General features: G+C 53.2%; 2 protein-coding genes across 9 annotated transcripts in view; one reads left to right on the forward strand and one right to left on the reverse strand.

Annotated features, from left to right (window-relative positions):
- Window positions 1–224: 224 nt before the first annotated feature.
- Window positions 225–11,447, forward strand: HTR6 (5-hydroxytryptamine receptor 6; the record flags this gene model as incomplete). The annotated part of the gene is made up of 3 exons (XM_079932168.1): window positions 225–938; window positions 10,594–10,752; window positions 10,945–11,447. 3 exons carry the CDS (start codon window positions 225–227, stop codon window positions 11,392–11,394), a joined length of 1,323 nt encoding a protein of 440 aa, XP_079788294.1. The 3' UTR covers window positions 11,395–11,447.
- Window positions 11,448–13,626: 2,179 nt separating this feature from the next.
- The window catches only part of TMCO4 (transmembrane and coiled-coil domains 4), a 96,720-nt gene continuing 82,640 nt past the window's right edge, over window positions 13,627–27,706 (reverse strand). For all 8 annotated transcript variants that reach the window (XM_079920712.1, XM_079920713.1, XM_079920706.1 and 5 more), the window contains 2 exons: window positions 21,585–21,702; window positions 13,627–14,784 (listed from right to left, as the gene is read on the reverse strand). In XM_079920712.1, the coding sequence (XP_079776838.1) occupies window positions 14,371–14,784; window positions 21,585–21,702 (532 nt within the window). In that variant the 3' untranslated portion in view covers window positions 13,627–14,370. The remainder of the gene's footprint in view (window positions 14,785–21,584; window positions 21,703–27,706) is intronic.

A 27,706-nucleotide genomic window follows, 5' to 3' on the forward strand; every position in this document is an offset into this window, starting at 1 on the left:
ACCCGAGGGAGCCCAAAGGCCCCCTCTCCATCCTCCTCGGGTTGCTGCCCCTTGACCCAGAGCCCCATTCATACCTTCCCATCTGCGGCCCCGGGGGGTGGTCTGTTCTCACCGACTACGCCCATCCAGCCTCTGCACCTGCAGGTCCCTCTCTCCGTCTTCCCGCCCACCCTACCTCGTCCTCCGGACCCCTTTCGGGCCTCACGTCCTCGCCCTCCGCCCTCATGGTCCCAGAGCAGGGCCCCGCCAACAACAGCACCCTGGACTGGGAGTCGGGGCCGCCATCGGAGCCGGGGGGCAGCGGCTGGGTGGCGGCCGCGCTGTGTGTGGTCATCACGCTGACGGCGGCGGCCAACTCGCTGCTCATCGCGCTTATCTGCACGCAGCCCACGCTGCGCAACACGTCCAACTTCTTCCTGGTGTCGCTCTTCACGTCGGACCTGATGGTGGGGCTGGTGGTGATGCCGCCGGCCATGCTGAATGCGTTGTACGGGCGCTGGGTGCTGGCGCGGGGCCTCTGCCTGCTCTGGGCCGCCTTCGACGTGATGTGCTGCAGCGCCTCCATCCTCAACCTCTGCCTGATCAGCCTGGACCGCTACCTGCTCATCCTCTCGCCGCTGCGCTACAAGCTGCGCATGACGCCCCCGCGCGCTCTGGCGCTGGTCCTGAGCGCCTGGGGCCTGGCCGCGCTCGCCTCCTTCCTGCCCCTGTTGCTGGGATGGCACGAGTTGGGCCGCGCGCGGGCGCCCGCCCCGGGCCAGTGCCGCCTGCTGGCCAGCCTGCCCTTCGTCCTGGTGGCGTCGGGCCTCACCTTCTTCCTGCCCTCGGGCGCCATCTGCTTCACCTACTGCAGGATCCTGCTGGCCGCCCGCAAGCAGGCCGTGCAGGTGGCCTCCCTCACCACCGGCATGGCCGTCCAGGCCTTGGAGACGCTGCAGGTACCCGGGGCGCGCAGGGAGACCCGGGCTTGTGGGATGGAGAAGAATGAGCAGCCATTGGGTGCCCACTAGGCATCCGCCATGTAATATACAATTGCTGACGACCTCCGATTGGTCATTCCCAGTTCCCACCTTTCTTCTGAACTCCAGACTCAATGTCCAGCTGTCCACAGGATGCTCCAGGATGTGGGGCAGTCTTCTCGAAGGTAACATGTGCAACAGGGAATTCAGGGGGTCCCACCTCTCCCCACCTGCTTGTCCCCCCGTCTTCCCCATCGTGGCAAATGGCACCATCATGGCATCGCACGCCAGAAACTTAGGAACAGTTTCTCTCCCTCATGCTCATGGGATTCATCTGCAAGGCCTGTTGGTGCTGCCTCTAAACATGTGTCACCTCCAATGCCACTTTCCTGATCCAAGCCACCATTGCTTCTTACCCGGGAGCCTTTCATAGTCTCCTGCTGGCTCCTCCTGCCTCCACGCCAGACCCCCTCCTATCCATTTTCTGCACAAACAAAAGCAGAAGCGTGATCACCTCACTCCCTTGCTACAGACCCTTCAGTGGCTCCCCATTGCTCTCAAGATAAAAGGGGAGACCTGTGTCAGGATCTGGCCTCGGGATCCGGTCCTGACCACCTCTCCAGCTGCACCTCTTCCCCTCCCCGCCCCTTTCTCTGCAGCAGTCCTGTGGCCCTTCTGACACTCCTAGTAGGCACCAGACTGACTCTGCCCAGGTCTTTGCACTGGCTGTGCCCTCTGCCTGGAATGTTCTTCCCCTGGAGCCACCCTTGCCTGACTGAGACTCTTCTTCAGCTCACAGGTCACCCCTTCCCAGAGGCCCTCCCTGACCACACTGTCTGCAGACCTCCCTGCCCTCCCCCACCCTTTTATTCTTGATCCCGATACCCAGTTTATTTGTTGATCTGTTCCTTGTCTGTCTCCCCCACTGGAGTGTAAGCTCCCACGAGGGCTGGGTGTATCTGAGTGAGTTTTGATCTCCACTGTGCATAGTAGGTGTTCACTGGTTACCTGTGAATGGGGTCGGCGCTCTTTGCTCAAGGTCTGCAGTGCCTAGAGTGGAGTGGGTCACACGGTACCCGAGTCCTATTGTTCACGCCAAGGGATGGGACTTTAGACTGACCAGGCCTGAGCCCTAGAGAATTAGGTCACAGGCCCCCAAGAAGATCCCAGATGGGCTCTCCAGTGTCATCTTGGTGTAGCCTCAGGTGGAGGAGGTGCCTGCAGGGTGGGAGGTACCTGGGGTGGGGGGGTCACTGGATAGATGGGGGCTCAGAGGCTATCGCCCTGGTCGGCAGCCCCCCCAGAGCGACTTACCCGTGTCATCCCAGCAGTGACGCCCATCAAGTAGGAGGACAGGGTCTTGGGTGGACAGGAGGTCCTGGCTGTGGCCCTGCTCTCTCCCCCATCTGTACTCACTGGAGAATGTTCTTGAGTCTCAGCAGGTGGTTGTGACCCTGACTCGGTTCTGCAGCTGTAGGGCAGCTGCCCTGGGCCATCCGTCCTCTCTCCCTGGGTTCTTGTAAAGGAGCGTTTCCCAGACGTCAGGCGTTTGAGAACTGCCTTGTGGTATCTGCCTTGCTACCCCTCCACCCACCCTCGCACAAGCCTCAAGCCTCTTCATCCGTATGTCCTTAGCATTTCCTTGGAGACGTCTCATTTATCTTTTTACTTCCATGAACTTATTTAGAAAGAAAACTCCTTTTCTCTTCCGGAAATGGACAGTCAGCATCCTGGCCATAAATAGAAGGTGATCACGAACACAACCTCACTGAGGTTGCAGAAGCACCAGCAGCGTTACTAAAGCCCAGCTTGGATGTGGCTGGAGATGCTGAGCCTGAGGCCGGCTTTCTCTCTGTTAGACGTTGGAGGGATGTTAAAGACACAGTACCATTGACACGAGACTTTCTCTTGGCGTAACCAGAAGAGCTGGGAGGGAACTGTAAAGGCCTGTGTTCCTACTCTGTGACTCAGTTATTTTATAGGGTGTCCACTTACCACCCAAGGGTATCTCCAATTCTCACACTCTGGGGAGCTCTGCCCCAGTGACTAAGGAGGTGAGAAGTTGGCCGGCCTCGGTCTGGATTCTCGGTTCCAGCAGTGTCTGTGATGCATAGATTTTCTTTCCATGAAGCTAACTGGCCAGGATTGTACCTGAGACTGTGGCCTCAGCACCTGGGCAGGTGTCCCCCGAATGCTAACAGCTGCAGCTCCACAGCCCTTGAGCGCTCTCTACCTGCCGGGCACTGAGCTGAGTGAACCCCCCGAACACCCAACGGGACAAGTAATCATCATCCCTGTTTGACATCTGGGGAAACCGAGGGCAGGTGACGCCCAGGGTTGCACAGCTGGTTAGTGAGGTTCCAGCTCAGGTCTGGCTGATGCCAATGCCTGGATCTGAGCGTCGTGCTGCCTCTGGACAGTGACACGCTCTTAAAACATTGACCTCAGGGGCACCACCCGGTGTGAGACCCTCCACGCCACCGACTGTGCCTTCTCAGTCTCCTCTACTGGGTCCTCCTGCTCCTCCACCAACCGAGGCATCCCCCGGCCTCAGTCCTCTGACCTCCTTGCTCTTTTCCCACATTCACTCAGTGAGCTGGTCTCGTGCCATGACCAGAAGTACCACCTACACACTGATGACTTCCAGCCTGGGCCACTTACTTACCACCGCCCGCAACAGAACTCCGGATTTTCCAGGCTCCAGACATCGTTCCTCCCTTGTCTTCCTCATGTCGACTAACTGATATGAGTTGCTCAGGCCAGGAACCTTGGAGGCAGCCTGGATGCCTCTCTTTTTCTCACACTGCACACCCAGAGTGCTTTCTGCTTTCAAGACACTTCTCATGTCTCGGTTGCCTCCCTTGGTCCCCTGGGCTTCTGATGCCTGGGTTATTGCAGTGATCACCCACTGGCTTCCTAAGCCCATCCTTGCTCCCTTCTGATCTTACACAGCAGCCACAGAGATCCCTTTAAAATGCAGGTCCTGGGAATTCCCTGGCGGTCCAGTGGTTAGGACTTGTCACTTTCACTGCAAGCTGTGAGGCATGGCCAAAAAAAAAAAAAAAAAAAAAAAATGCAGTACCTGTTATGTCATTCCTCTGCTCCTTCTCTGGCCTCCTTTCCTTCCACCACCCTCCACACTCCTTCTATTTCAGTTCCCCTGGCCCCCTTGTTATTCCTTGAGCATACCAAGCACACTTCTGCCTCAGGACCTTTGCACTTGCTGCTCCCCCTGCCTGAAGTGCCGTTTCCTCACATCTCCGCACGGTTCTCCCCCTAACTTCCATCACTTTCTTCTGGCCTCTGCTTGGCTGTCTTCCCTAATCACTTCGTCAAGAGTAGTAACGGCCATACTTGTCCAGATCCCATCCAGTCCTAATTTCCTAAGTTATTCTCAGCAACAAATACCACCGCCTGACATATTATATACTTTCCCATTTACTGTTTGACTGTTTATTTCCTCCTACTAGAATGTAAGTTCTATGAGGGTGAGGACTTGTCCCGGTTGCTATATTCCCAGAACTTAGAACAGTGCCTGGCGTGTCATGAGTGGTCAGTGCACGGTGATGAGAGAAATGAAATGAACAACAGTGCTTCACAGAGCCAGGGATTCAATCCCAACTCACATCTCTTCCTTTTCTCCCACTTTTAGAAGCAGTTCTTGTAGCTGATGAATCCTGCACTTTTTAGTACATTGATTCACTTCCTTGGTACTGTGTTGAGTACCTCCCTTGTGCTGTGGTTGCAGGGATGAGTGGGTCTGAGAAGATCCTGCCCTGTTGGAATCTACTTTCTAGCTGGAGAGAGAGACACTGATCACGAAACCCTATCATGAGGAGGGCTCTGGAGCTTAGAAGAAGGGTGCCTCCGCCAGTAAACATTCAGGGTCTATTACTCCCTGTGCATACGTTTGCAAACTAGAGCAAGGAAGTCACGAAACCAAAGGCTGGGAGGAGTCTTCACGGGTCATTTAGCTGTGGCAGAATGACCCGCAGTATCTCAAGCCAGAAATGTGTTTGTGCAAATTCTTCCTACTTTCTGGAAAGCCTTTTCTCTTTATTTGAATGAGACAGTGTCAGACTCTACCATTGCCCTTGCTTCCAAACCCACTCAGATCCTAAGCGAGCCTCCTGCAGGGCAAGTTTCCTCATTGCCTGGAGAATTGCCTGCGTTTGGGGAATTTGCTTCTGGGATGCTGCCTCTGCTCTGGCCTCCTGGATTGTGACCCACTTACCCCACCCAAGCTGGCCTGCCCCAGAGTCCAGCAGCATCCAGCCTGGGGACAGAGGCGTTCTCAGTGCCTGGACCTAAAGGAACTGATGAGAATGAACAGAACTTGGGGGTGTGTTAGGCCCCTTTCCTCTTCTTTCCAGCCCCACTGAACCCTTAGCTCCTTCTCCGATCCAGCCTCTAGCTTCCCCACAGAGGGAAGGGGGCTGGGCACCAGTCCCTGGAGTCCTGGCTCTTCAGGGGTTTCGGACAAGGGAGCTGAGCTGGCTGGACCATCTTTCTATGCCTCTGTCCACCACATCTGCCTGTTGATGTGAATGGCCTTTTAAAAAGCCACTGGTTGGCTCAGCGGTTTCAGTCAGGGCTTCCCAGCCCCGGGGGCTGTAAGAAAGAGTTCTGCTTATAGGCCAGGCGGGGCATTTGGGCTGGGGTTGGAGAGAAGGGTGTGAGAGGCGGTGGTGGTGCCAGAGTGAGATGCCGCCAGGGCAGGGGTGTGTGTGTGTGTGTGTGAAAGGTGGGTGCCCATGTGGGGATGGGACGCATCCTTGGGGGATTCCAGAGGGACCAGTGTGGGCGCTCAGCCTGCTGGGGAGCAGCGGTGGGAGGCTGAGCTGGGAGTTCCTGCGTTCTTAGTCTCTTTCTCTCTCTGCCAGAATTCCTGTGTCTCTGTGGTCAAACCCCTTTCCCTATCCTCTTCCTCTGCACTGCATCTTTTCCCCTTCTCTATCCCCCCTCCTTCCATTCTAGCTCACCCCTCTTTTCCTTCTGCACCCCATATCTTCCTCTCTCCCTCAATTTCTCCTCCTTTTCCTCCTCCCCCAGCTTTTTCACGCTCCATCCCCCAGCTGTGCATCATTCTGTCCTAGTGATCCATCTTCCCTCCCATCTCTGCTTCCTCCTCAGAGGAGGCTGTGATCACAGAAATATCTTGGAGGGGGAGGAGGGGGCTGAGTGGGAGGCAGAGGAGCAGAGGAGCAGAGCCGAGCATGACAGCCTTTGCTGCTGCTCAGAACGAGGTTGCCTGGTGCAGCTGGGGCAGGGCACAGGAGCTTGTGTGTCTGGCTGAGCACGGGTTCAAATCCTGCCTCTTTCCCGTCGCAGCTGGGTGACTTTGGATGAGTCACTCACCTCCGTCTATCTCAGGGGTAATGCTATTTATCATTTGAGGCTGTTTGAAGAATCAATGAGTTGATATATATAAACCTGGCGCACAGTAGGTGCTTGACAAATGTTAATTCCTATCCTTTCCTCTTGCTGGTAAAAATGCATGGTTCTGGGGAGCTCACCCCTTTGAGATTTTCTAGGGGGAAAAATCACCCTCGCTGCCGTCAGCAGCCTCATCACCATTATGAAGGAGCCGAGGTGAACACAAATAACGATAAACAACAAGGTAACAATCACACGTTCAAGTAACTTTCTATTATCTTATTTAACCCTTACTACAACCCTACGAGGTAGATGCCATTGTAATTGCCATTTTACAGATGAGAAAGCTGAGGCATAGAGAGGTAAAGTACCTTGCTTAGTTCACTCAGCTAGTGAGTAACAGAGCCATGGTTTAAACCAGGCAGTCTGGCTCCAGGGTCTATCCTATTACCCTCACACTATGATTAGTTGATCGTACAAATTTGAAATTACACGAGGGAATACATAAGTACACTTTAAAATGAAAATTCATCCATAATGATAAAATAAAAGACCTCTCTGACCTCATCCAATCACCTCCCACTCCTACGTCTCTCAATGTCTTTCCGGTTCTTTTTCTGTGTGTTTCCATACCTGTTTATGTACCTAAAGAAACTTAGTGCTTTGCTTTGTGTATTTTTTTGAACAGAGGGAATCATGCTGTATCTCTTGTTTGTACAACTTGCCGTTATCACTTGATACTGCGTCGTGGAGATCCTTCCATTCGATCAATTCATTCTTTTAAACATCTGTGTTGCGTTCTATAGTGGTAATGTACCGGGGTTTATTTAACCACTCTCCTTTTGATGGACTTTTGGGCTGTTTCCAATTTTTTTCCTATCACGAAGGGTGCTGTGGTACACACTCTTGTCCAAGCCAAGTGTAGAGACACAGGTACGGGTTTTTATGGACATAAGGATCTGTAAGCGGACTTGCCTCCTGGAAGGGCACTGCCAAATTGTCCTCCAGTAGCTGCCCTCTGACAGTGACAAATGCCACAGACATGTATAAGGGACATGCAAACAACAGAACGTGCCACGGGGCCATGAGGTGGCTACGGGGCAGAGAGAAGTGGGAAGGGTGAGGCTGGCATCAGCCAGAACCCAGGGTGTGGCCTGGCGGTTGCCACTGGCTTCTGCTCCATGAGGGACTCTCAGTGACAGTGGTGGGGTTTTACTTGGGGATGCCATCCTCCAAAACGGAAACGGCCTGGTGAAGTGCAGTTTCTGGAGCCAGAGATGACTTTGATTCCTAACTCAGCACTTGTCTGCTGTGTGACTCCTGGGAAGTTATTTTGCCTCTCTGAACCTCATCTGCAAGATGGAGATTATAATACCTTCCTCCCATAAAGACTCAGTGGCAGAATGAACATCGCCTGCTGATGCATAGTAAGTGCTCAGTAAGTGGAGATGATCATTTGGGGTCACTGGTACTTTTATTTGAGGCTTTGTACTGGCGTGATGTGACCTTGGGAAGGTTCCCCCACCATCTCTGAGCTTCAATTCCTTCTCTCTTCCCTCTTGCTTGTGTGCTTGGGTCAACTTTTTGGGGAGAAGAGGAGAAAGAGAAGTACAGGTTTGTTCCTAGGAAGACTAGAGAAGGACTCTCTTAGTCCTTCTGGATCATCCTCCCCTGATGGCTGCCCCCCAAATGTCTCCCTGAGTACCTTGCTACCCTAGTGCCCTAGAGCTCTAGCAAGATCACAGCTGTCTTTTGCCCCCTCCCCAGGTCTCCAGGGGCCAGGGGCTACCCGTGTAGCTAGGGCTTTCTGGAGACGGCGTCTCCCTCTTCCCCATATGTCTGTCCCCACTGGTGGCAGCAATTCAAAGTCACGGCAGATCCTAGGAGATTCTTATGGGGAAGCAGGAGCCTCTCCCTCCAGGTTGAACAGGTTGGCCCACGGGAGCCATATAGAGTTCACTCTGGAGAAGAGAAAATGAGAAGGAGAGAGAAAAGCAGATCCTCTTTCTCTTCCTTGCTGTAGCATAGTGGCTCAGAGCATTTGTCCCGACATCTGTGCTGCTTTGGAAAGCTCAAGCTGCTGGCAGAAAAACAGGGCTCCCGAAGGTGCTAAAAACTCCCCCAGCCTCATACTCATGCTGCTGACTCGACATCGGGGCTGCTGTGTATCTACACTCACTCTGTGTCAGGCACTGTGCATGCACGTATAGCCACAGGTTCAAAGCAACTCCGTAAGGTGAGTATTATCTGCCATTTTACACATGTGGAAACAGAGACTGTCAAGATCACAGGGCGAGTAAGTGGTAGAGGCACGATTTGAAGCCAGATCACTTGTCTTAAAACAAGCTCTTGCCTCTGCATAATGTTGCCCCACCAAGACAGAGGGGAGAAGTCAAGGGCCTCTGTTAGGCTGCTCTGGGTGTCTTTGATATTTGTCTAACCAGATTTCACTTGGAGAAACACATCGAAGGGTGGGAGTTGCAGTGTGCCTGTCTCCCCTCTCCTGCCACTGCCATTCCAGACCCTATAGAAAGATATTGTAGGGATGCAGCTGGGGTTTCAGCACCATGGACAGTAACCAAGCCTGGCTACCCTGAGGAGGCGGGGAGAGAAAAAGGGCTGGGAGGGGGATGGGGTAGGGAGTTCGGCTTTGGTGCTCGAAGGGCTGACACAACTTGCCTTTGCCTCCTCCACCCCATTTTCATCTGTGAAGGTTGCCTGGGAATCTGGTTCCCTTCCTGCCTCCTTCTCTTTCATCTTCCCATACCCAAACTATCCTTGGTTGCCTCAAGAGCTAAGCTGGGCTCTCATGCAGTTTAGGAAATGTTGGGGGGAAGCCCTTGGCTTTCAAAGCCCAGGTATATTCCCAGGCAGCCCACATGCCCCTTCATAATTCAATAAATTGTGCGCACTTCTGCATACCAGTATTTACTTAAAAATTGTCAATATAGGTGGCTCTTGCCTTGTGGAAAGCTGATATAGGAAAATCCAAATTGATTACAATACATGGTTCAGAGGAGGGCTTCACATTCCAGCTTTCATGGACCCCTAGGGGTTTCATGGATGGACTTCACAGTGGTCTCTGAACCCTCTGGACATGAGGGAACTTTTTCTCTGTGTGTGTGTGTATTTATAAAATTTTATAAACCTTTTGTTTTCTGAGGAGCAGTTTTGTAGATTTCATTAGCGTCTCAATGGACTCACAAAGTTGAAAAAATTAAGAGAACCTCTGGGCTAATGGGTCATCTGGGATCAGTGAGCCTTTTGAACGTTTTGGGACGCCTGCGCTCCCATTTGTAAAGTCACATTCTAACCCCTCGTGCCGTGTTCCCCGTGGAGCGGCTCCTAGCTTTTTCCTCCTTCTCTCCCCTGGTTCCCGCTCACGGAGTCCACGTGTGCGAATGGAGATGTCTGTCACTCCACAGTGAAATCTGTGTGTAAAATGCCAAGGTTGCTTGCATCCCTAGTAATTTATACAGATTTAATTGTACACGTTTGTTTTGGGCACATGTTTTCAAACATGCACTTTATTTTGTGGAGTCTGAGAGTAGTGGTGCAGACAACACCATCACTCCGACATATGAAGAGAATCCGTAGGCAAAGAGATTGCCAAGCCCTGGACAGCAGCTGTCCTCTTCTGTCAAGTACTGTTCAATTGCAGCTAATTCGTGTAGTGCCAAAGTGCAGTGCAGGACAACACGGCCCCAAACACAAATCCAACAGTTCAGAAGACCCACACGCCTTGCAAAGGACAACATTTGACACTGGCCAACACACATGACCATGAGCCCCGGCACCTAGGAAATCTCACTGTACTCTCTAGAGCTCCTCGTGAAGCGCTGGGTCAGGGTCATAGCTCGGGGCAGGACCAGGACCAAGGCTCCGTCTATTTCTGGAATCAGGGCTCAGTCTGGTGCTAAAATTGGGCTCAGTCTGGTCCGGGGTTGAGGCTCAGTTTGAGATGTTGTTTATGTAGGGCTCCACCTACGGTGGGCATCAGGGGTTCAGGGCCATGAGTAGGGTTTAGCTTATTGCTGATGTCAGGGCTCGGTCTGAAGCCAAGATCAAGGTTCAGTCGGGAGTCAGGGTCAGGCCTCAGTCTAGGACTGCAATTGGAGCTCATTCAAGGGTCAGGGCGCAGTTTAATACTGGTACTAGGGCTCAGTCTAGAATTAGGAGGAAGGCTCAGTCTGTGGCTGGGAATAGGGTCGGACTGGGGCGCATTCTTCACTAAATCACGTGGCTTTCCTTTCCTCAGGTGCCCAGGACCCCGTGCCCCGGGGTGGAGTCGGCTGACAGCGGGCGTCTAGCCACCAAGCACAGCAGCAAGGCCTTGAAGGCCAGCCTGACACTGGGCATCCTGCTGGGCATGTTCTTTGTGACCTGGCTGCCCTTCTTTGTGGTCAACATAGCCCAGGTAATGCTACCACAAGGGGCAGGTGAGTCCACGCCCGGTTGGGGAGGCCCTGAGCCCCACCCCTGCCCAGACCCGGGGAGGGAGGAGGGCGGGCTGCCTCTCCGTGTGTTTATGTGTCTGTCCCATCCGTGCTGGGTGGGGTGGCCTGCGTCCCTCCTCCAGGACCAGGCATGACGTGCCCCATCCCTCCAGGCCGTGTGCGACTGCATCTCCCCGGGGCTCTTTGATGTCCTCACATGGCTGGGTTACTGCAACAGCACCATGAACCCCATCATCTACCCGCTCTTCATGCGGGACTTCAAGCGGGCCCTGGGCAGGTTCCTGCCGTGTCCCCACTGCCCCCGGGAGCGCCAGCCCAGTCTTGCCTCGCCCTCCGTGCGTACCTCTCACAGCGGCCCACGGCCGGGCCTGAGCCTGCAGCACGTGCTGCCGCTGCCCCTGCTGCCGAACTCGGACTCGGACTCGGACCCGGGCTCGGGGGGCTCCTCAGGCCTGCAACTCACGGCCCAGCTGCTGCTGCCTGGAGAGGCCACCCGGGACCCCCCGCCGCCTGCCGGGACCACTACCGCAGTCAGCTTCTTCAACGGTGATCCTGCGGAGCCCGAGCTGCAGCTGCCTCCGCTTGGTACCCCGAGGAACTGACACAGGCTTGGAGAGCTGGACCGGATGGGACCAAGTCCCTGAGGCCCTGGACCAGCTCTTGGCTAAAACCAGGATGCTACAGGTCTCCCGGGAGCCCGCTGAGCTCCAGGGCGCTGCACGGAGCCAGCTCCCCGTGCCCACTCCAGGCCTCCCACCTGGAGGGCTAGTTGCTGGCTCGGTGCAGTTTTCTCCAGGATGCCCCACTATTGAGTGTAGCTTGTGGCTGTGTGTAGAGCAAGGCTGGGGGACTCCAGGGAGTGGGGTAAAGACCTCTCGGCCCAGATTAGGATGAAGACAACCGTCTCCTTTGCACATTTCTGTCAGACTGCGTGGGAGGGACACCTCTGTCTGCAGAGGCAGCTTGGCGCTGGGCCAAATTCCTCGGTCCTCCAAGTGTGGTCCGTGGGCCGCCGCATCAGCTCCCGGGAGCCTGTTAGAAACGCACACCCCTGCCCCACCCCGACCTGGTGTTCAGCGGGTGGATCCTGCGCACGTTATGGTTTGAGACGTGCTGGTTCAGGTGATCTTTAACCCCGAGGATGGTTTGCTAGACCGTTTTTGGACCAGTCAGGTTCTCAGGATACACCTGCCCACACACAGAGCATCTGAGCCTGGGAGTCAGGCAGGCCTACATATGAACCTCTGCTTCACCACTTACCAGTCCTCGTACAAGTTACTTAACCTCTCTGAGCCTGGGAGTCAGGCAGGCCTACATGTGAACCTCTGCTTCACCACCTACCAGTCCTCGTACAAGTTACTTAACCCCTCTGAGCCTATTACTCCACGTGCAAAATGGGAGTAACGATGCCTGCTTCATAGGGTGTCTTGAGCGTTAGGATACTGAACACAGAATGCCCGGCACTCGGCAGGTGGGCGGCTGGTGGTCCCTGCTGTTACAGCTCCTGGCCATCCAGCCCCCTGGCCTCTGGCTGAGGGCCAGGAAGGGCTCTTTGTTCCCACTGTTCTTCCACCTTCCTCCTCGTCTTCAGCCCCGGCCCGGGTCCCACAGCCTGGCTCGCTCTGGAAGCTGGGTAGGGCCCCCACCCCAGCTCCCAGGCGGCTGCACTGCGTCTCCTGGAGCCGAAGGGAGAGCTGGTGGCTTCTGCTCAGCACCAGGAATGGTGTTCCTCTAGCCTGGACTTCCTTGGGCCTAGAAGGGAACCAGCTGGTGGGGACAGAACCAGCCCTTGCCCACCTCCTTCTGGCCTTCCCAGGGCTCAGTGGGAGTGGTGGCCATCGGGTCAGCAGAGCTGTAGAGCTGCCCCTGGCGTGGGCTGGTGCCCTCGGGCAGGCAGGTGGACCCTGGCACAGGGGCCTGCTTTGTTCTGACGGGGGACCTCTTGGTTCCCAAAGCTTACCTACTTTAGGTTTCTTTTTAGTCAGAGGTTTTTCTTACTCTGCTTCCCACCTCCAAGTTCCATCCACCCAAACTCCCAGGGGCCTCCACCGGCGGCCTGGAGCTCTCCTTGGTGCTGAGTAGACTCAATTCTGGCCATGCCGCTGGCTGTAGAGGGGCCCTGGTGCTACTGGGGCTCCCCCTCTACCCCCAGGCCTGCCCCAGTGGACTCCCAATAAACACTAGCTGAGGCGGTGACCGTGGTGTGAACTGAATTCAGGCTGTAGAAGCAGCTGGTGACGTGGGAAGAGACTCTGGGTGCAGGTGTCCTGGGTTCTGGTCCGGACTCTGCCCTGAGTTTGCTTTGGGACCTCAGCAACGTCATTTCCTCTCTCGGGGCCTCAGTTTTCCGTGGGTGACATGAGCTGTTTGGATTAACAGCAGTAGGAGTTCTGTAAATAGTTTTTGAAACAAATACACGTACCCCTGAGGACCAGTTTGGCTCCAACACTCTAATTCCCCTGCCTCTCCCCACTCCTCGCTGCCTCCCCTGAGCTTGTCAATATTTTCTCTGCCGGGGCCTTGGTTTCCCCATCTGCACGATGTGGGGGGGGGATTATCTCTGGCCCGCTCATTCAGAGACAGTGGGAGGACCAAAGGGGATGGTTCCAGGGATGCAGATCCAGTGGCTAAGAGCTTGGGCTCTAGAGGCCGACTGACTGGAGCTTGAGACTGACCAGCTGTGTGATCTTGGGTAGCTTACCTAACCTCTCTGGGTCTGCAAGTGAAAATGAAGATAATAATAGAACCTACCTCATAGGGTTGTTGTGAGGGTCAACTGAGACAATGCAGGTAAGCACCCTGTACACAGTAAATACCTAATAAATGGTAGCTGTTGTTATTGTTTATTGTTAGAATCATCACACCTCTGTTTCTGCTATAGGAAATCCTTTCCCCATCTAATTCATTCTCGTCACAGGCCCTGTCCACACTGCCTGCTGATCCAGCATTTTCCACCACGTTCTGTAACACTTCTTCACCACGTTCTGTAATTGTTCTGTAACAGTTATATCCAGGGCCACTACGCGGCATAACTTTGGGGGGCGCCCTTCACATCACGTCTTTATGATGCCGCCCCTGTAGTTGTGCGGTGCACAGCCTGTACAGCTGCATGTGGCAGACCTCATCGGATCTCCCAAGAGCAGAGAGAATAAGCTGCCTGTCCCACTTGTCCCTGCTCTGTAGGCGTGGCAGTGGTGCCTGTGGGCGAATGGGTCGGCAGACACCAGGCTTGTGAGGCTGGGGAGCGTGGCTGGGTGGGAGCCTCAGGCTCCACAGAGCTCCTGAGCCACCTGATGGGCAACCAGACCCTAAGCTCTGACCCGCAGCACAGGAGGCCCACGGCTGGTCTAGTCCTGGGGCTCTACACTGTGCTGGGTTGACTCTGCAGAGCTCTAGCCTTGCTTCCTTGGGGAGGGGACGGTGTCTTCTTACAATCCCCCTCCTTCCAGTACCAATGTCTTCAATTTAGGAAAGACAGTGGTGGAAATTCTGCATCTCCAGAGCTCATGTGAGGGACCCGGTGGAGTGGGGTAAGAGAGCACTGCATATAGAAATCTGGGAGAATGACTCTTCCGGGGTCAGTCCAGCCCTGGGCAGGACCCCTGTGTCTCGCTGGTACAGTCGGGGCAGCCCAGTGGGTTGGGGCCCACGCCATGGCTGCAGACAGGGGGGCTCTCAGCAGGGCTGGCAGCAGCAGGAAGAGAGGCCCCTTCAGACTGGTCCAGTCTCACTGGCACTTGGGCTTGGCTGGGGTCAAGAGATGTGGCTGCGCTGGGGGTGTCTCCCAAGGGGGATGTGGGACCTTGGGTTTGCCCATCCTGGTTGGTGGTCTTATCCGATGAGGAGGGCGCTGCTGCCTGGCGAGGCTCCTCTTGGGGCAGGCTGCCTGGGGCCAGCAAGAGCCCCTTCTCGTCCCAGCCTGGCTTGGTGTGGATGCCCACGGCCTTCAGGATGACGTCCATCTGCTTGGCGTAGTCCAAGTGGCCGCTGACCTGCAGGAGGACAGTGAGTGAGGACCACGGGTGGTGGGCAGACCCCAGTCCTCCCCAGGGCTCCTGGGCCTCTCCCTCCGCATCTTCACCAACCAGTCACCAATGCCATGACTCCAACCCTCAATGATTCTCAAGTCCAGAGTGGGTGGGAAGCCTCTGGGTTCAAAGCTGCTCTAAAATTTCTTAAATAAAGACGAAGGAAGCTTCTCTACAGAATCTGGGTCCTCTGGGGGCAGGAAAGACCCTCCTGTTATAGTTGGAGTGGAAGTTCCTGTTCTCTGCCTGCAGCTTTAGGCTACAGTGGAAGGGCTCTGTGGATCACCAGCTGTGGGACCTTGGACAAGCCCCTGTATGCCTCTGACCTCCATGTGCCTCAGCTGTAAAATGGGGACAGTAAGAGTAGTTACATCAGAGGGTTGTTGTGAGGGTTCCTCCAGGAAAAAGCCCCCAAATCTAAAATAGAACTATGGCTAGAAAGATTGCCAGGTACTTTCTACGATTCACTCTCCCCCTTTCCCTTAGTCATAAGAACTCCAGTTTATAGCTGGGTACGTTCTCCAGCCCCCCTTGTTGCTAAGTGTACTACGGTGATGAGTTCTGGCCAATGAGATGAAGCAGCAGTGTTATGTGGCGGTCCTTGGAATTCTCTTTAAAAGGGGGAGTGCTTCGCTTTTCCCCCTATTTCCTCTTTCTTGCTGGCTGGATTTCAGACAGGATGGCCAGAGCTGTGGCAGCCGCCATGAGCCACGAGTTGGCTCACTAAGGATGGCAGAATAGCAAGACAGGGAATTTCGGCCCCTGAAAGCTATGGAGCCACCAGCCCTGAACTGCCTCTTCTAGCCTTTGCCTATGGGACAGCATCACCGCTTGTGTGTTTAAGCCACTTCATCTGGGCCTTTATTATGGATGGAACCTTCACTAAGACAAGGGTCAAGAACTCAGAAGTGCCCACCCCCTTCTTGAGAGAAGAGAGACTCCCCTATTTTTGTGTTGGCATATATCAGCGACTGAAAAATAGGGGTGTGATTGGAGTGCCCAATGCCTAACTGTGAAAATGGACAATGGTCGACACACAGTAGGTCCTTAATACCTTGTAGGAAATGAGTTTATTGAATATACTCCTTTGACAGGTACTGGCTGCTAATTGGAGGTGAAGAAATTGAGGCAGAGAGGTAAAGTGACCTGCCCAAGGTCACCCAGGTGTCAGAGCTGGGGTCTGAATCCAGGCCTGTTCACTTCATAGAAAATCAGGTGTGTGGTGGGGAAGACTTTAAAAATCATTTTCATTTTACAGATGAGAAAAGAGAAACCCAGAGAGGGGTGGTGGTTTAGCTTAACGACACACAGCACTTGAGACACTGAGAGCAGAGGCTGCTTCGCTCAAATCTCCTCCCTGAGATGGAGGCTTGCACTCTCCCCAGCCAGCCTAGGGTGCCTGCTTTAGTGCCAAAGGCAAGCACAAGACAGAACAGTCCTTCAAGGCTGAAGAGGAAGGTTTTTGTCTAAAAAGGAGACAGGAAAGCACTGGGGAGGCTTGTGCTGGGGAGCTCAGGAAGCAACACAAAGGCTCGGCTGGTAACACCTGCATTTCCATTCGAATCACAAATCACACCGGGTTATTCCAATGACTTTGCAAGAACACAAAAGACAATTCCCTGTACAGTTTTGTTATCTTCTCATAACCTGCTTACTTCTTGTCCTTTTCTTTACAACCACTTCTAAAGAGTGTTCAGTGAAAACACACACATGTATACACATAGAAGAGGCTTTTCAGATCCCTGGGTTCAGGGTGGAGGTCAAGGTAGGGCAGCATCTTTCCATAGCGGGTGGACATTAGTGGCTGCATGGCGCTAGAAAGAACCTAAGTTTGGAATCAGAGACACGGGGGCTCCAGACTTGGCTCTGTCTCTTTCTAGTAACTGGGTGAGTCTGTACAACGTCCTGAGACCCAGCTTCCCTGTCTGTAAAATGAGGATCATGACACCTCATACCTTGAATGTCTGCTATGAGAGCTCCAAGGGCCTGGGACTTTGTGGGAACTATTCTGTTCCATATATGACCCCAAACACTTTTATAGGGACATTACACAATTAGGGTTAGTGATACCCATCGCATGGGGTTGGTGGGAAGAAATAATACAGACCACAAGGCACAGCACCTGGTACACAGTAGGTGCTCCATAAATATGAGTTCCTTTTAATTTAATTTTCTTGGAAGGAGGGATAGAAGGTAGGGAGTGAGCTAGGCAGATCCATTCAGGAACCCAAAACGGCTGCTGAAGCTCCAGCCATCACATCTGAATTTGGGCCAGCAGTAACCTAGACCCACAGGGACAAACAAGGATGACCTCCCTATACCTTTTTAATGTTGGTGAAGGGCTGGTACTCGGGCTGGGTGGAGGCAGGCAGGACAGGAAGGGAGGGAGGTGTTTATGGCTACTGGCTACAGCTGATTCCAGATGGAAATTCCACTGTGCAGCTGCCCTAGAATGCAGAGCTCTGGACCTTCTTGGCTACAGGTTGGTCCAGGTCTCAGCCAAGCCTAGTCCCTGACCTGCCAATTCTGCAAAGACCCAGAGGCAGAACTGGCTGGCAGAGTTCCAATTGTACAGGTAGCCAGAGGGATGGGAGAGCGGGAGTGAAGTGGATGGGAAAAGAATCCCTTCTGAGCAGTGGAACATTCTGGCGCGGCTGATGTCGGATAAAGATTTCAGCCCAAGACCATCTCCCTGGCTGTCTAGACTGAAATCTGCCACCTGTCCGGATATGCTGGATGTCCCTGGTGCTGAGAAGCCTCCCTGACCTTCCCACGCTGGTTACGGACCCTTCCTGGGGTTCCCCTGCAACAGCACTCACTACACACCATCGTCTTCATCTGCTTGCCTCTGTCTGTGTTCTGATAGACCGTGTGGGCTGAGGAAGTGCACACCTCTAACTCCCCTCTCCTCCCCACATACAGCCCTGTACGCTGTGGGTGCTCAGGGTAACCAGAGCCACACAGGATGAATGGGCCTCAGCGCTTCTGGTTTCCTGCCTTGCAAGACACCTTGACTTACCCAAACCAAAGCTGCTGCCACCTGTCTCTGCCTGGTCAACAATTCCCAAGCCTATCAGGCCTCCTGGGGTTCCTTTACCTCTTGGGCCTCAGTTTCCTCCTCTGTAAAATGGGGCTAATAAAGATACGTACACCATACACCATGTGGGCTGGCTGTGAGGATTCGATGAGACAATACACGTCACAGGCTTATTGGCCTAGAGTTGGAGGTCACTGACTGGAAGCCACAGAGATGCGTGAATGCAGACAGTGTGAACGCACTGGTTAAGAGCCCAGGCTCTGAGGTAGGTTCCCTAGTTCATCTGGCTCTGCCACTCACATGCAGTGTCCCTTCCTGCGGCCTCAGTTTCTATACCTGTACAATGGGGTTATTATCCCTACTTCATGGGACAGCTACGGGGATCAAGTGACATAAGGTCTGGAAACCATGCAGACACTGACTATTGTTGTTATTATTGTTATTATTCCTGAATGTCTATTGTGTGCCAAGCCCTGTGCTAAGCTCGAGAAGCCAGCTGGCGTTCTTTTGGGACACCAAGACTCCAGAGACCCTGGGCTCTGGAGAAACCTCGTGACGTGGCCCCCGGGGTGGCAGAAACCCCCATGCGCTGCAACCCAGTCCCCACACAGGAGAGCCTGAAAGGTGGGCAGGCAGCCTGGCCTTTGTCTGCTCCGTTCACCAGAGATGCCCTCTGCCTGCGACAGGACCTGCCCCTGGCTCACTCCTGCTCAGGCTTGTCCTGAGATCAGGAGCCGCCGCAGACCACGTTTGTGTCCCGTGGCTGACGCTGGGATGAGGCTCAGAGGGCCCTGCCCACATCAGCCCGGCAGGGAGAAGGAAATTCTCCTGTAGAAGGTCCTGTAGGTTTCTGCTCCGAGCACAGGGCAGCCAGTGCTTCGCAACAGCAGTCACGAGGACTCTTTTGCCAGCAATCTCTCTTCCAGCAAGAATTTTCAAGGAAAAGAGGAGGGCAGCACAAAGGCAATGCTAATTACCTCTAATTACTCAGAAGAGGAAAGCACTGCTTTTTGTGATGTGCTCCTAATGCGATAAAGAGCTATTGTTAGGCAGGAGCTGGGAAGCTGCCGTGAAGGCAGTCTTTGAGTGGGGAGAGGAGTCTCTGAAGCTGTGGTCCCAGAGGCAGAACTGAAGGTGGACACAGGGGCAGGAGACGCAGGAACCAGCATTAAACGAGGGCCTACTGTGCACCAACCATATCGCATGTGCCCTGGAAGACAGGTGATATCTCTTGTTTCTAGGATGAGGAAATCGAGGCACAGAGAGGTTCAGTCACTGGCCTAAGGTCACACAGCCAGTATACCAGTGGCAGAGCCTGGATTCTAAGCCAGGCCTCTCCGGCACCAAAGGCTGTGCTCTTCCCACTGTATCCCATTCAGGGGCTTCCCAGGGCAGAAACTGTCTTTCAGGGGCTTTGTAGCATTTAAAGGAAATTTTCATTTGAAAGGAACATTCAGCCATTCCTTTTCACATTTGATTCTTGTGGCAGAGGAAGACCCCTGGAGTGGTGAGGCATCAAGTCACTTCTCCCCTTCACCCCATCAGGGTACAGGGACCCTCAAACAGGACAGAGACCCCTGGACATGGGCCAGGAGGCATCACTGAGTCCTGCTGTTTCCTGGTCTTGTTACCCAGCTTTCCTCACTCCTACAGGGAGGTGTACAGCACAGGCTCTGGACCTGGTTTCAGAGACCAGATCTATGACTCTCTGGCTACACTGAACCTATTCTCTCAAGCCTCAGTTTTCCAGTCTGTGACTTGGGGATGCCCAATACCCACTGTACGGGATTGCTGTGAGACTGACATCACGTGAAGCAAGTCTATCAGGGATAAAGATGATCTAAGGAGATGGCTCTAGGGCTTGAAGTTCACGTCTGTCCTGGGAAGACTGCCTCCTGAATTAGGAGTGATAAGTTTCATGGGTGGATGAGTCTAGAAACTCTTCTTATTCTTGGACCAATACCAGCCCCCAAAGCTGCCGGTCAGGAAGACACGGGACTGCTTCACTCGTGTTGTCTGGTGGGTCAGGACTTGTGAGCTAGGGCCCTGGGAGTCTGGGGGAGTGAAGATATAAGCCAGGACAAATTGGCCCCAGTGACATGGTGGCAGGCTGGGTGGGAGGCCCAGGGGACCTCGGGGCAAGGTCACGGCCCACGAGCTTCAGTGGCAGCAGTGCCTGATAACGTTCTGGTTTTTTTTTGCGCTAGAATCCCCCTGTGCTCTCTTCAACCCTCAGTCAAGTTTCAATAAGCGTGCAACCCAGCATTGGCTGTGCTGGTGGGGGTGGGTCAGGGTGCCCGGCTTCCCCTACGACGAGGTGCAGTGTGTGTGCGTGTGTGCGTGCGTGCATGCGTGTGTGTGTGTGCGTGTGTGTGTCGCCGGGCCAGGCTGCTGTTGAAGCTGAAGGGAGAAGCCAGGGTCCTCCGGGGTGCCCCTCCCCAGGGGAGTTTTCAGATGCCCAGGGAGGGGCCTGGACTGTCTGCTCTCAGGTAGGATGGTGCGGCTGGCTCAAATTACTGATGTGGTACCTGGGGAAATTGGGTTACGCTCAGGAAATGCTTGGTACTTGATAAACGGCAGCCGGCAATGTAATCATTGGAAAACAAAGTTCCTGTTCTCGTGAACCTTGCAACCCGGGAATTTTCACTGGCTGAGTTTGCCTGGGGACATAACTGCAGCTCAGTATATCCTCATCCTCCTGGCAGCTGGCACCTCTGCCACTGGCTCTCACATCTACCCAACGGGGGCGATGCCCACTGGCTTCAGTCCTGCTCAGCCCTGTCCCTGCTCTGTGACCCTGGGCAAGTCCCTCAGCCTCTCAAAGCCTCAGGGTCCTCATCTGTACAGTGGGGATACGGATACTGCAAAAGGTATGAAGCTATTATTAACTCCCTATGACAGACATGTGGTGGGTGGACGAGGTTCCTTCAAGCCCAAAAGATGGCTCTAGAAACTCAAATTAGGTTTGTGTAGCTGCTGGGGTGGGCTCCCTCGCATTGCATTCCATTCCCAGCAAGAATTCTTTTCATTGTCTGCCCTGCCTAGTCTGAGATATGTAAGAATCTTTGGGGAGTATGTTTAAAATGCAGACTTTCAGGCTTCACCTCCTAGAGACTGATTTAGGAGGTCTGGGCAGTGGGGCTCTGGGATCTGCATTTTAAATAAACTCTCCAGGTGATTCCAAGGTGGGGGACCTGGGAACACACTTTCCCTGCTCTGTATTCCACGGTTTCACAGCCTGGAAATTGGGTGCTTCTGCTCTGGTCCAGCCTGAATGCCTCCACTTGTGTCCTCTGGTTGTTTTGGTTACTTCCAGGAGAAATAGACTGTCCTGACCAGTAATGTCGGCTGGGGGAGTGAGTGGGGGCGGTGGGAGGAGGAGTGGGGAGGCGTAGTGGGAGGGCAGTAACATAGGGGCAAGAGCATGGGCTCTGGAGGTTCAAATCCAGGCTATTAGTTGCTAGTTGTGTGATGGGAACTTTTCTAAGTCTCAGTTTCCTAATCTGTGAAATGGGGATAATAGTGCCTGCCCCAGAGGCCTGGGGACAATGCCCCAGCACAAGGATGGTGCCTGTGAACAGGAGTTACCTCTTCCCAAGTGAATTCTCATGACCTCCCTCCTCTGGGGTGGACTGAGCCCGGGCCAGTGTCCCTGGGACCTGGGTTGCTGGGCTGGAGTAACGAAGTGCCCAGCCCTCCAGCCCCGGGAGGGACAGGTGGTACTCACCATGGAGGACAGGTCCACGTTCTCCACCCTCTTGTCCTGCAGCAGCACGGGCTGTAGGCCGGCCACTCGGAGCTTCACGGAGGACGTGCGGTAGACAAAGCCCAAGAGCCAGTCCCCACTGTGGGCAGAGAGGACCGAGTGAGAAGGGGCGGACGTCAGCCTCGGAGGGCCCTGCCTCGCCCCGGGGGAGCCTGGTGGGACGGGAGCTTCTGTGGGAGACCAGGGCCCCGCTGCACCCGTGTATGATGGTGGGAGCTGCAGCCACTAGCATTTCGGGAGCATTGCCCAGGGCGTGGCAGCTCCAGGGAGGCTGCTTTGCTTCCTGCTGGGCCCCCAGAGCAGAGAACAGCGCTGGCCTGGTGGGCAGTAGACGAATATCTGTTGAGTGAGTGACTGAGGAAGCTGGATGAAGTTCTCCACAGTCTGCATGTGGCTGGGTGAGCTGCTCTCAGCTGGGGAGGGTTTCCAGTTCCCAGGGTGGGGGGTGGAGGCTGGTCCAGGGCTCCCTGGGAGACGAAAGAGAGGCAGCAGGGCGTCTGCCTGGGGGGAGAGGATCACGGGGAGCTGGGGCCACCGTGCTCCGTGGCTTGGAACTCTGGGTCTGGGACCCCATCTCTCTTTGAGCTGGAGGGACCAGCTGTGCTTTCTGAGACAGGCCTGGCCCAGCCTGCAGCTCTCCCTGCCCTCAGCCACCTAGGAGGTGAGCGCGGCCCCCCGGGGCAGGTCACAGCCCTGGAACACTCCTCCACTCTCACGGCTGCTGTGAACACCATGCCCTGCCCCCTATCCAGACATAAACCCTGCACTCTGGCAAGGAGATAACCCCGGACACTCTGTGGCCTGATTCTTCAGGTACACCGAGCACTGTCCACGGGAGACGTGGTCTGTGGGGTCCACGGGACAGCCTTGCCCCTCGAACCCCTGTGCCCTGTCCGGGGTGAAGCTGGGCCCCTCCCTCAGCAAGTCCATGTACGTGGACGCCTCTGTTCCCCCTCTGCCTCCAGGGCTGAGACCCCACTTAGCACACTGGGCGTCTTTTGTTTAGACCGAGTCCAACTCCGGTTGCAGGGCCATTTGAGCCCATCGTTTTTGTGCGCTTGTGTGAAAGAAGGGCCCTCTGTCCCCGCGTGTGCGGGGGAATGTGCTGAGGGTCAGGAGTCCCCAGCCTGCCCGCGTGACCCTCTGTGCCCACAGGCGAGGCCCCAAAGCTGTCTGGGACCCAGGGTGCTGTGGGCTCTCCAGGCCTGACCCTCTGGGATCTCTGGCCACAGGGGTGCCTGCGTGGTTACCACCCTGGAAGCCTCTAGAAGGCTGGGGTCCAGAACTGAGGGGCTCTCAACAGACCTTCCTGCTGTGCCCCACCCTGAGCTCATCAGCCTTGACTCCTCTGAATCGTCCACCAGGTCCCTCGAGCAGAAGCCAGCAAAGCCATGTCCTAGGCCTCCCTTCCCGCCATGGCCAACTTATCACGGAATCCTGCAGATTTGTACTACCTGCCCCTACTCCCCACTCCCCCAAAACCCATCCCTTCTGTTCCAGCCCTGAGATCAGGCAACTCCCCGCCCAGCCCCCCACGGACAAAAGGAACCGCCTCCTCCTCGCTCCTGGCCTCACCTCTCTCCAGCCACTGGGGTCTTCAACTCTCATCCGACCATGGCCCTCTCCTCTCAGAAGCCAACCTTGACTCTCCACTACCCACAGGCCTTCTCTTCTAGAAAATTCCCTAACTGCCAGAGAGCAATGTTTGCACGTCGCAATGGTTACCCTAATATTGAAGGCCCAAGAAACACTGTCCCTCAGAATGATGGCTAAGGGGAGAAGAAAGGAGACTGACTCAAGTTGTTTTATTAACTAATCGTGAGGCTACATGCATCCAATACGGGGTGTGAGGGAGGCCCCTATACGGTTCTGACATAGAAAGCAAAGGAGCAAAGTCAGGATTGTTCCTTCCCAATGATCCGTCTTAAACATGACAACACTCTACTTACAATGTTAAATGTACTTATTCATACACATGTAGGGGCAGGACAGGAACGTGTTAGAAGGTTCCACATCCTCAAAACTGTGCTAAGCAAACCACAGGGCCTTTGCTGGCATTCCAGACCCTCTGCGCCCAGCATCTGTCTCTTTTGCCTGGGGTGGGCCACGAGCCCACCCTCGGGACCACCCAGAGCCAGTCCCACCCTGTCAGTTACCAGCTGTGTGACCTTGGGCAAGTTGCTTGACCCCTCTGAGCCTCAGTCTCCTCGCTGTAACCTACCTTCCGGGGCGGGCAGGAGCGTGCACAGAGATGGCACGTCGTGTACCCAGTGCTCACACACGTGAGCGCTCAGGAGGTACCGGGTACGATGATACCTCCCGCTCTGGGCCTTCGTGGGCAGTGTGGCCTCTCTCCTGCTCCGCCTACTCTTCCAGGCTCTGATGGGCTCCTATCCATCTTTTCAAAATTCAGCTTGCATGCCACCTCTCCAGGGAGTGCCCCTGAGCCCTTCCACTTGATAGTATTAATCCTTTGTACCTCACGTGACTGGTGTATGCTCCTCTTGTGACCTTTGTTACATGTGCTCCGTGTGTCCGTTCCTGGGTCTTTTCTTTTTCCGGGCAGAGAGCTTGTTGAGGGCAGGACTGTGCCTTAGTGCTGCAATCCTGTATCCTGAGCAGAATCGGGAACTCCCTTGGGGGTGGGAGGTGGGTGCAGTGCCCAGCAAGCCAGGCGTCGATGGCCCTCCAGGCCAGGCGGATGCATACAACTGAACCTTGATTCACACCGCATGACCTGGTGAAGGGTGTGCCGTGGCTGCTGACAGGCCTGGAACCACTTGTGGGCAGGGGGTCCTCCCCGCTCCTTCTATCATTATCCCCACACGGTACTGGAGCAGACACCACACAGGGAGTCCCCCGGGGGCTCAGAACAAAACCCTCTCATTGCAGATATCCCAACTATCAGGGAGACAGTCTCACCTGAGTTCACATCCTGGCTCTGCTGTGTGACCTTGGTGAGGCACTTGACCCTCTCTGAGCTTCAGTTTCCTCACAGTATAATAGGGAACAGAATCACTTGCCCGGTTGGCTTCCAGGGGGTTCGTGAAAGCCCAAGCAAGTTAACAAACTTGCAAAGAGCTTTATTAATGTACATGATAAATTTATAAACGTATATAGTTTGCGAGTGTTGGCCTGAAGCTCCCCCCAGCCCCTCATTCCACTCCCAGTCTTTAAGTAGGTTTACGGCAACTAAAACACTTTTGGGGGCCAAGAATATGAATTCCTGGTCAGTGCTTAATTTAATCAAAAAATTACAGTTATTGTTTTGGTCTGTGCATTCCTTCCCTCTTCTCTCCTTCTTCCTCCTCTCCCCCTCCTCCTTTTTCTCTCCAGAGAGATGGCTCAGGATCTCACAAAATAATGGAAAACCAAACTTATTAGCCTCAGGTTCTCAACGGAACAGATGGGTTTAATAAGATTCTGCTGCTTTCATATTGCACACATGCAATTTTAATTCTTTCCCTTTGCTGTTTATGAAAGCATCAAAAAAATCGTGTGCTGCGAATATGCCCAGTAATAATAATTATAACCGCTATCGCTTACTGGGCGCGTATAAAGCGCCAGCCTTCATCTTACATAATCTCATTTAATCTCCCCAGAAGCCCTGTGCAGGAGGGACTGTTATTCCCATCTTACAGGCAGGAATACTGAGCTTCAGATTGGTTTGTCCAAAGCCACCTGAGTGGTAAGTGGTGGAGCCAGGATTTTAACTGAGGGCTGTCTGCCATCAATGTGGTGGCCATTCCTTCTCTTTTCTTGTTTTTAATTAATTAATTAATTAATTTTTAAAGATTTTTATTGCAGCAGAGTTGATTTACAATTTGTGTCAGTTTCTGCTGTACGGCAAAGTGAATCAGTTACACATATACGTGTATCCACTCTTTTTTAGATTCTTCTCCCATACAGGCCGTTACAGAGTATTGAGTAGAGTTCCCTGTGCTATACAGGAGGTCCTTATTAGTTACCTATTTTATCTAGGGTAGTGTGTATATGTCAATCCCAATCTCCCAATTTATCCCTCCCCCCACCCCTTACCCGCTGGTAACCGTAAGTTTATTTTCTACATCTGTAACTCTATTTCTGTGTTGTAGATAAATTCATTTGTACCCCTTTTTTAGATTCCACATATAAGCAATATCTTCATTCAGTATGACAATCTCTAGGTCCATCTATGTTGCTGCAAATGGCTTTACTTCATTCTTTTTTATGGCTGAGTAATACTCCATTGTATATATGTACCACATCTTCTTTATCCATTCTTCTGTTGATGAACATTTAGGTTGCTTCCATGTCCTGGCTATTGTAAATAGTGCTGCTATGGACATTAGGATGCTCTTTTCTTATTTTTTAAACTGTCCTTACTTAAAAAATTAAAGTCTCTTTTATTAATAAATATATATATATACACACACATATATAACTGAATCACTTTGCTGTATACCTGAAACTAACGCAATGTTGTAAATCAACTACATACCAATGAAAAAAAAGTCTCTTTTAAGCCCTACCTCCAAGCCCTGTCCACTCTTTAGGGGTGACCACTGTTATTAATTTCTCATGGTCCCTCTGGACCTGCCTGTCCATTCTCAGACATACAGATACATATATGCACACGCAGAAACGTCTTCCTTCGTAAATGGGATCACAGTACGTATTGTCGCACTTGCTTTTTTCCCCCTTAACTGTTCCCCTCTTTGCGGTCATTCAGGTTGTTTTAAATTTTTAATTATAAATGAAGCTGCAAGGATCCCCTTTGTGCCTCCATGTATCTAGTACAGCAGGATCCCAGAAGTCAGGATCTGTGGGATCAGAAGATCCGGCACATTAAAAATTTGGATAGATATTGCCAACTATCCTCCACTGAATCAGCTGCCACCGACAGGGTGTGACGGCGCCCATTTCTCCACATCTTCACCAACACGGAATGTTATTCATGTGTCAGATGTTCGATAATGTGGCGGATGATAAATAGTATTTTACCGATTTTAGTTTGCATTTATTTCACTAATAATGAGGTTGAGTACATTTTCAAAAGTTTATTGACTATTTATTCCATGTTTATGTGTAGATATCCTTTGGCCATTTTCTTTCTTTTTATTTTTTTATTTTTTAGGCTGCACCATGAGGCACGTGGGATCTTAGTTCCCTGACCAGGGTTCGAACCGGTGCTCCCTGCACTAGGAACATGGAATCTTAACCGCTGGACTGCCAGGAAAGTCCCTGGCCATTTTCTAATTTTTGTTTATTTATTTATTTTTGGCTGTGCCAGGTCTTCGTTGCAGCATGTGGAATCTTGAGCTGTGGCGTGCAGACTTCTTAGTTGCAGCATGCATGTGGGATCTAGCTCCCCGACCAGGGATTGAACCTGGGCCCCCTGCATTGGGAGCTCGGGAGTCCTAACTGCTTGACCCCCAGGGAAGTCCCTCTGGCCATTTTTCTTATTAGATTTTTTTTTTCTTATTGATTTGCATGAGCTCTTTGTCTTTGTTTCTTTGTTCTTTCTACCATATCCTGATTCTAAGAACTCAGCTTAGAATATGAGTGATAAAGCCATACTGATTGGCTGAACTCCCGTGTCCCGGTTAACGCCCTCTATCCAAGGCTAAAGACGATCTTTATCTTTAGCTCTGAACTAGACATGGGCTAAATTATCAAAATGATAAAGACTTTCCAAATCTCTTCTATTCACTTGCAGGTTCTACTTGGGATGGCTGGGCTTAGATCAAAATTAAAGTTAACTGGCCTTGTGACTTAACTTCTCTGGGCCTCAGTTTCCTCACTTGTAAGATGGGCTTAATAATACAAACCCCTTAGGGTCTGGGGCACGATTAACGGAGAAAATGACAACAGAGACAGGATCTGGCAGGTGGTAAGAGTCTAATACTTGTCATATCCACTCCCCCATCACTGCATTATTGCATTTTTCATGGTTTTTTTTTTGAATAGCTGTCTGTTTCCATATGTGTCTTTTCTGCTAGACGTGAACTCCTCTTGTTCATCTTTGTAGCCCCACGTCCAGCAGGACGTCTTGGGCATGTATGTGGGATGATTCTGAGTTGCCCTTAACCTCAGGCTGGAGC

This window comes from Stenella coeruleoalba (genome assembly GCF_951394435.1).
Source record: "Stenella coeruleoalba genome assembly, chromosome: 1".
NCBI lineage: Eukaryota > Metazoa > Chordata > Mammalia > Artiodactyla > Delphinidae > Stenella > Stenella coeruleoalba.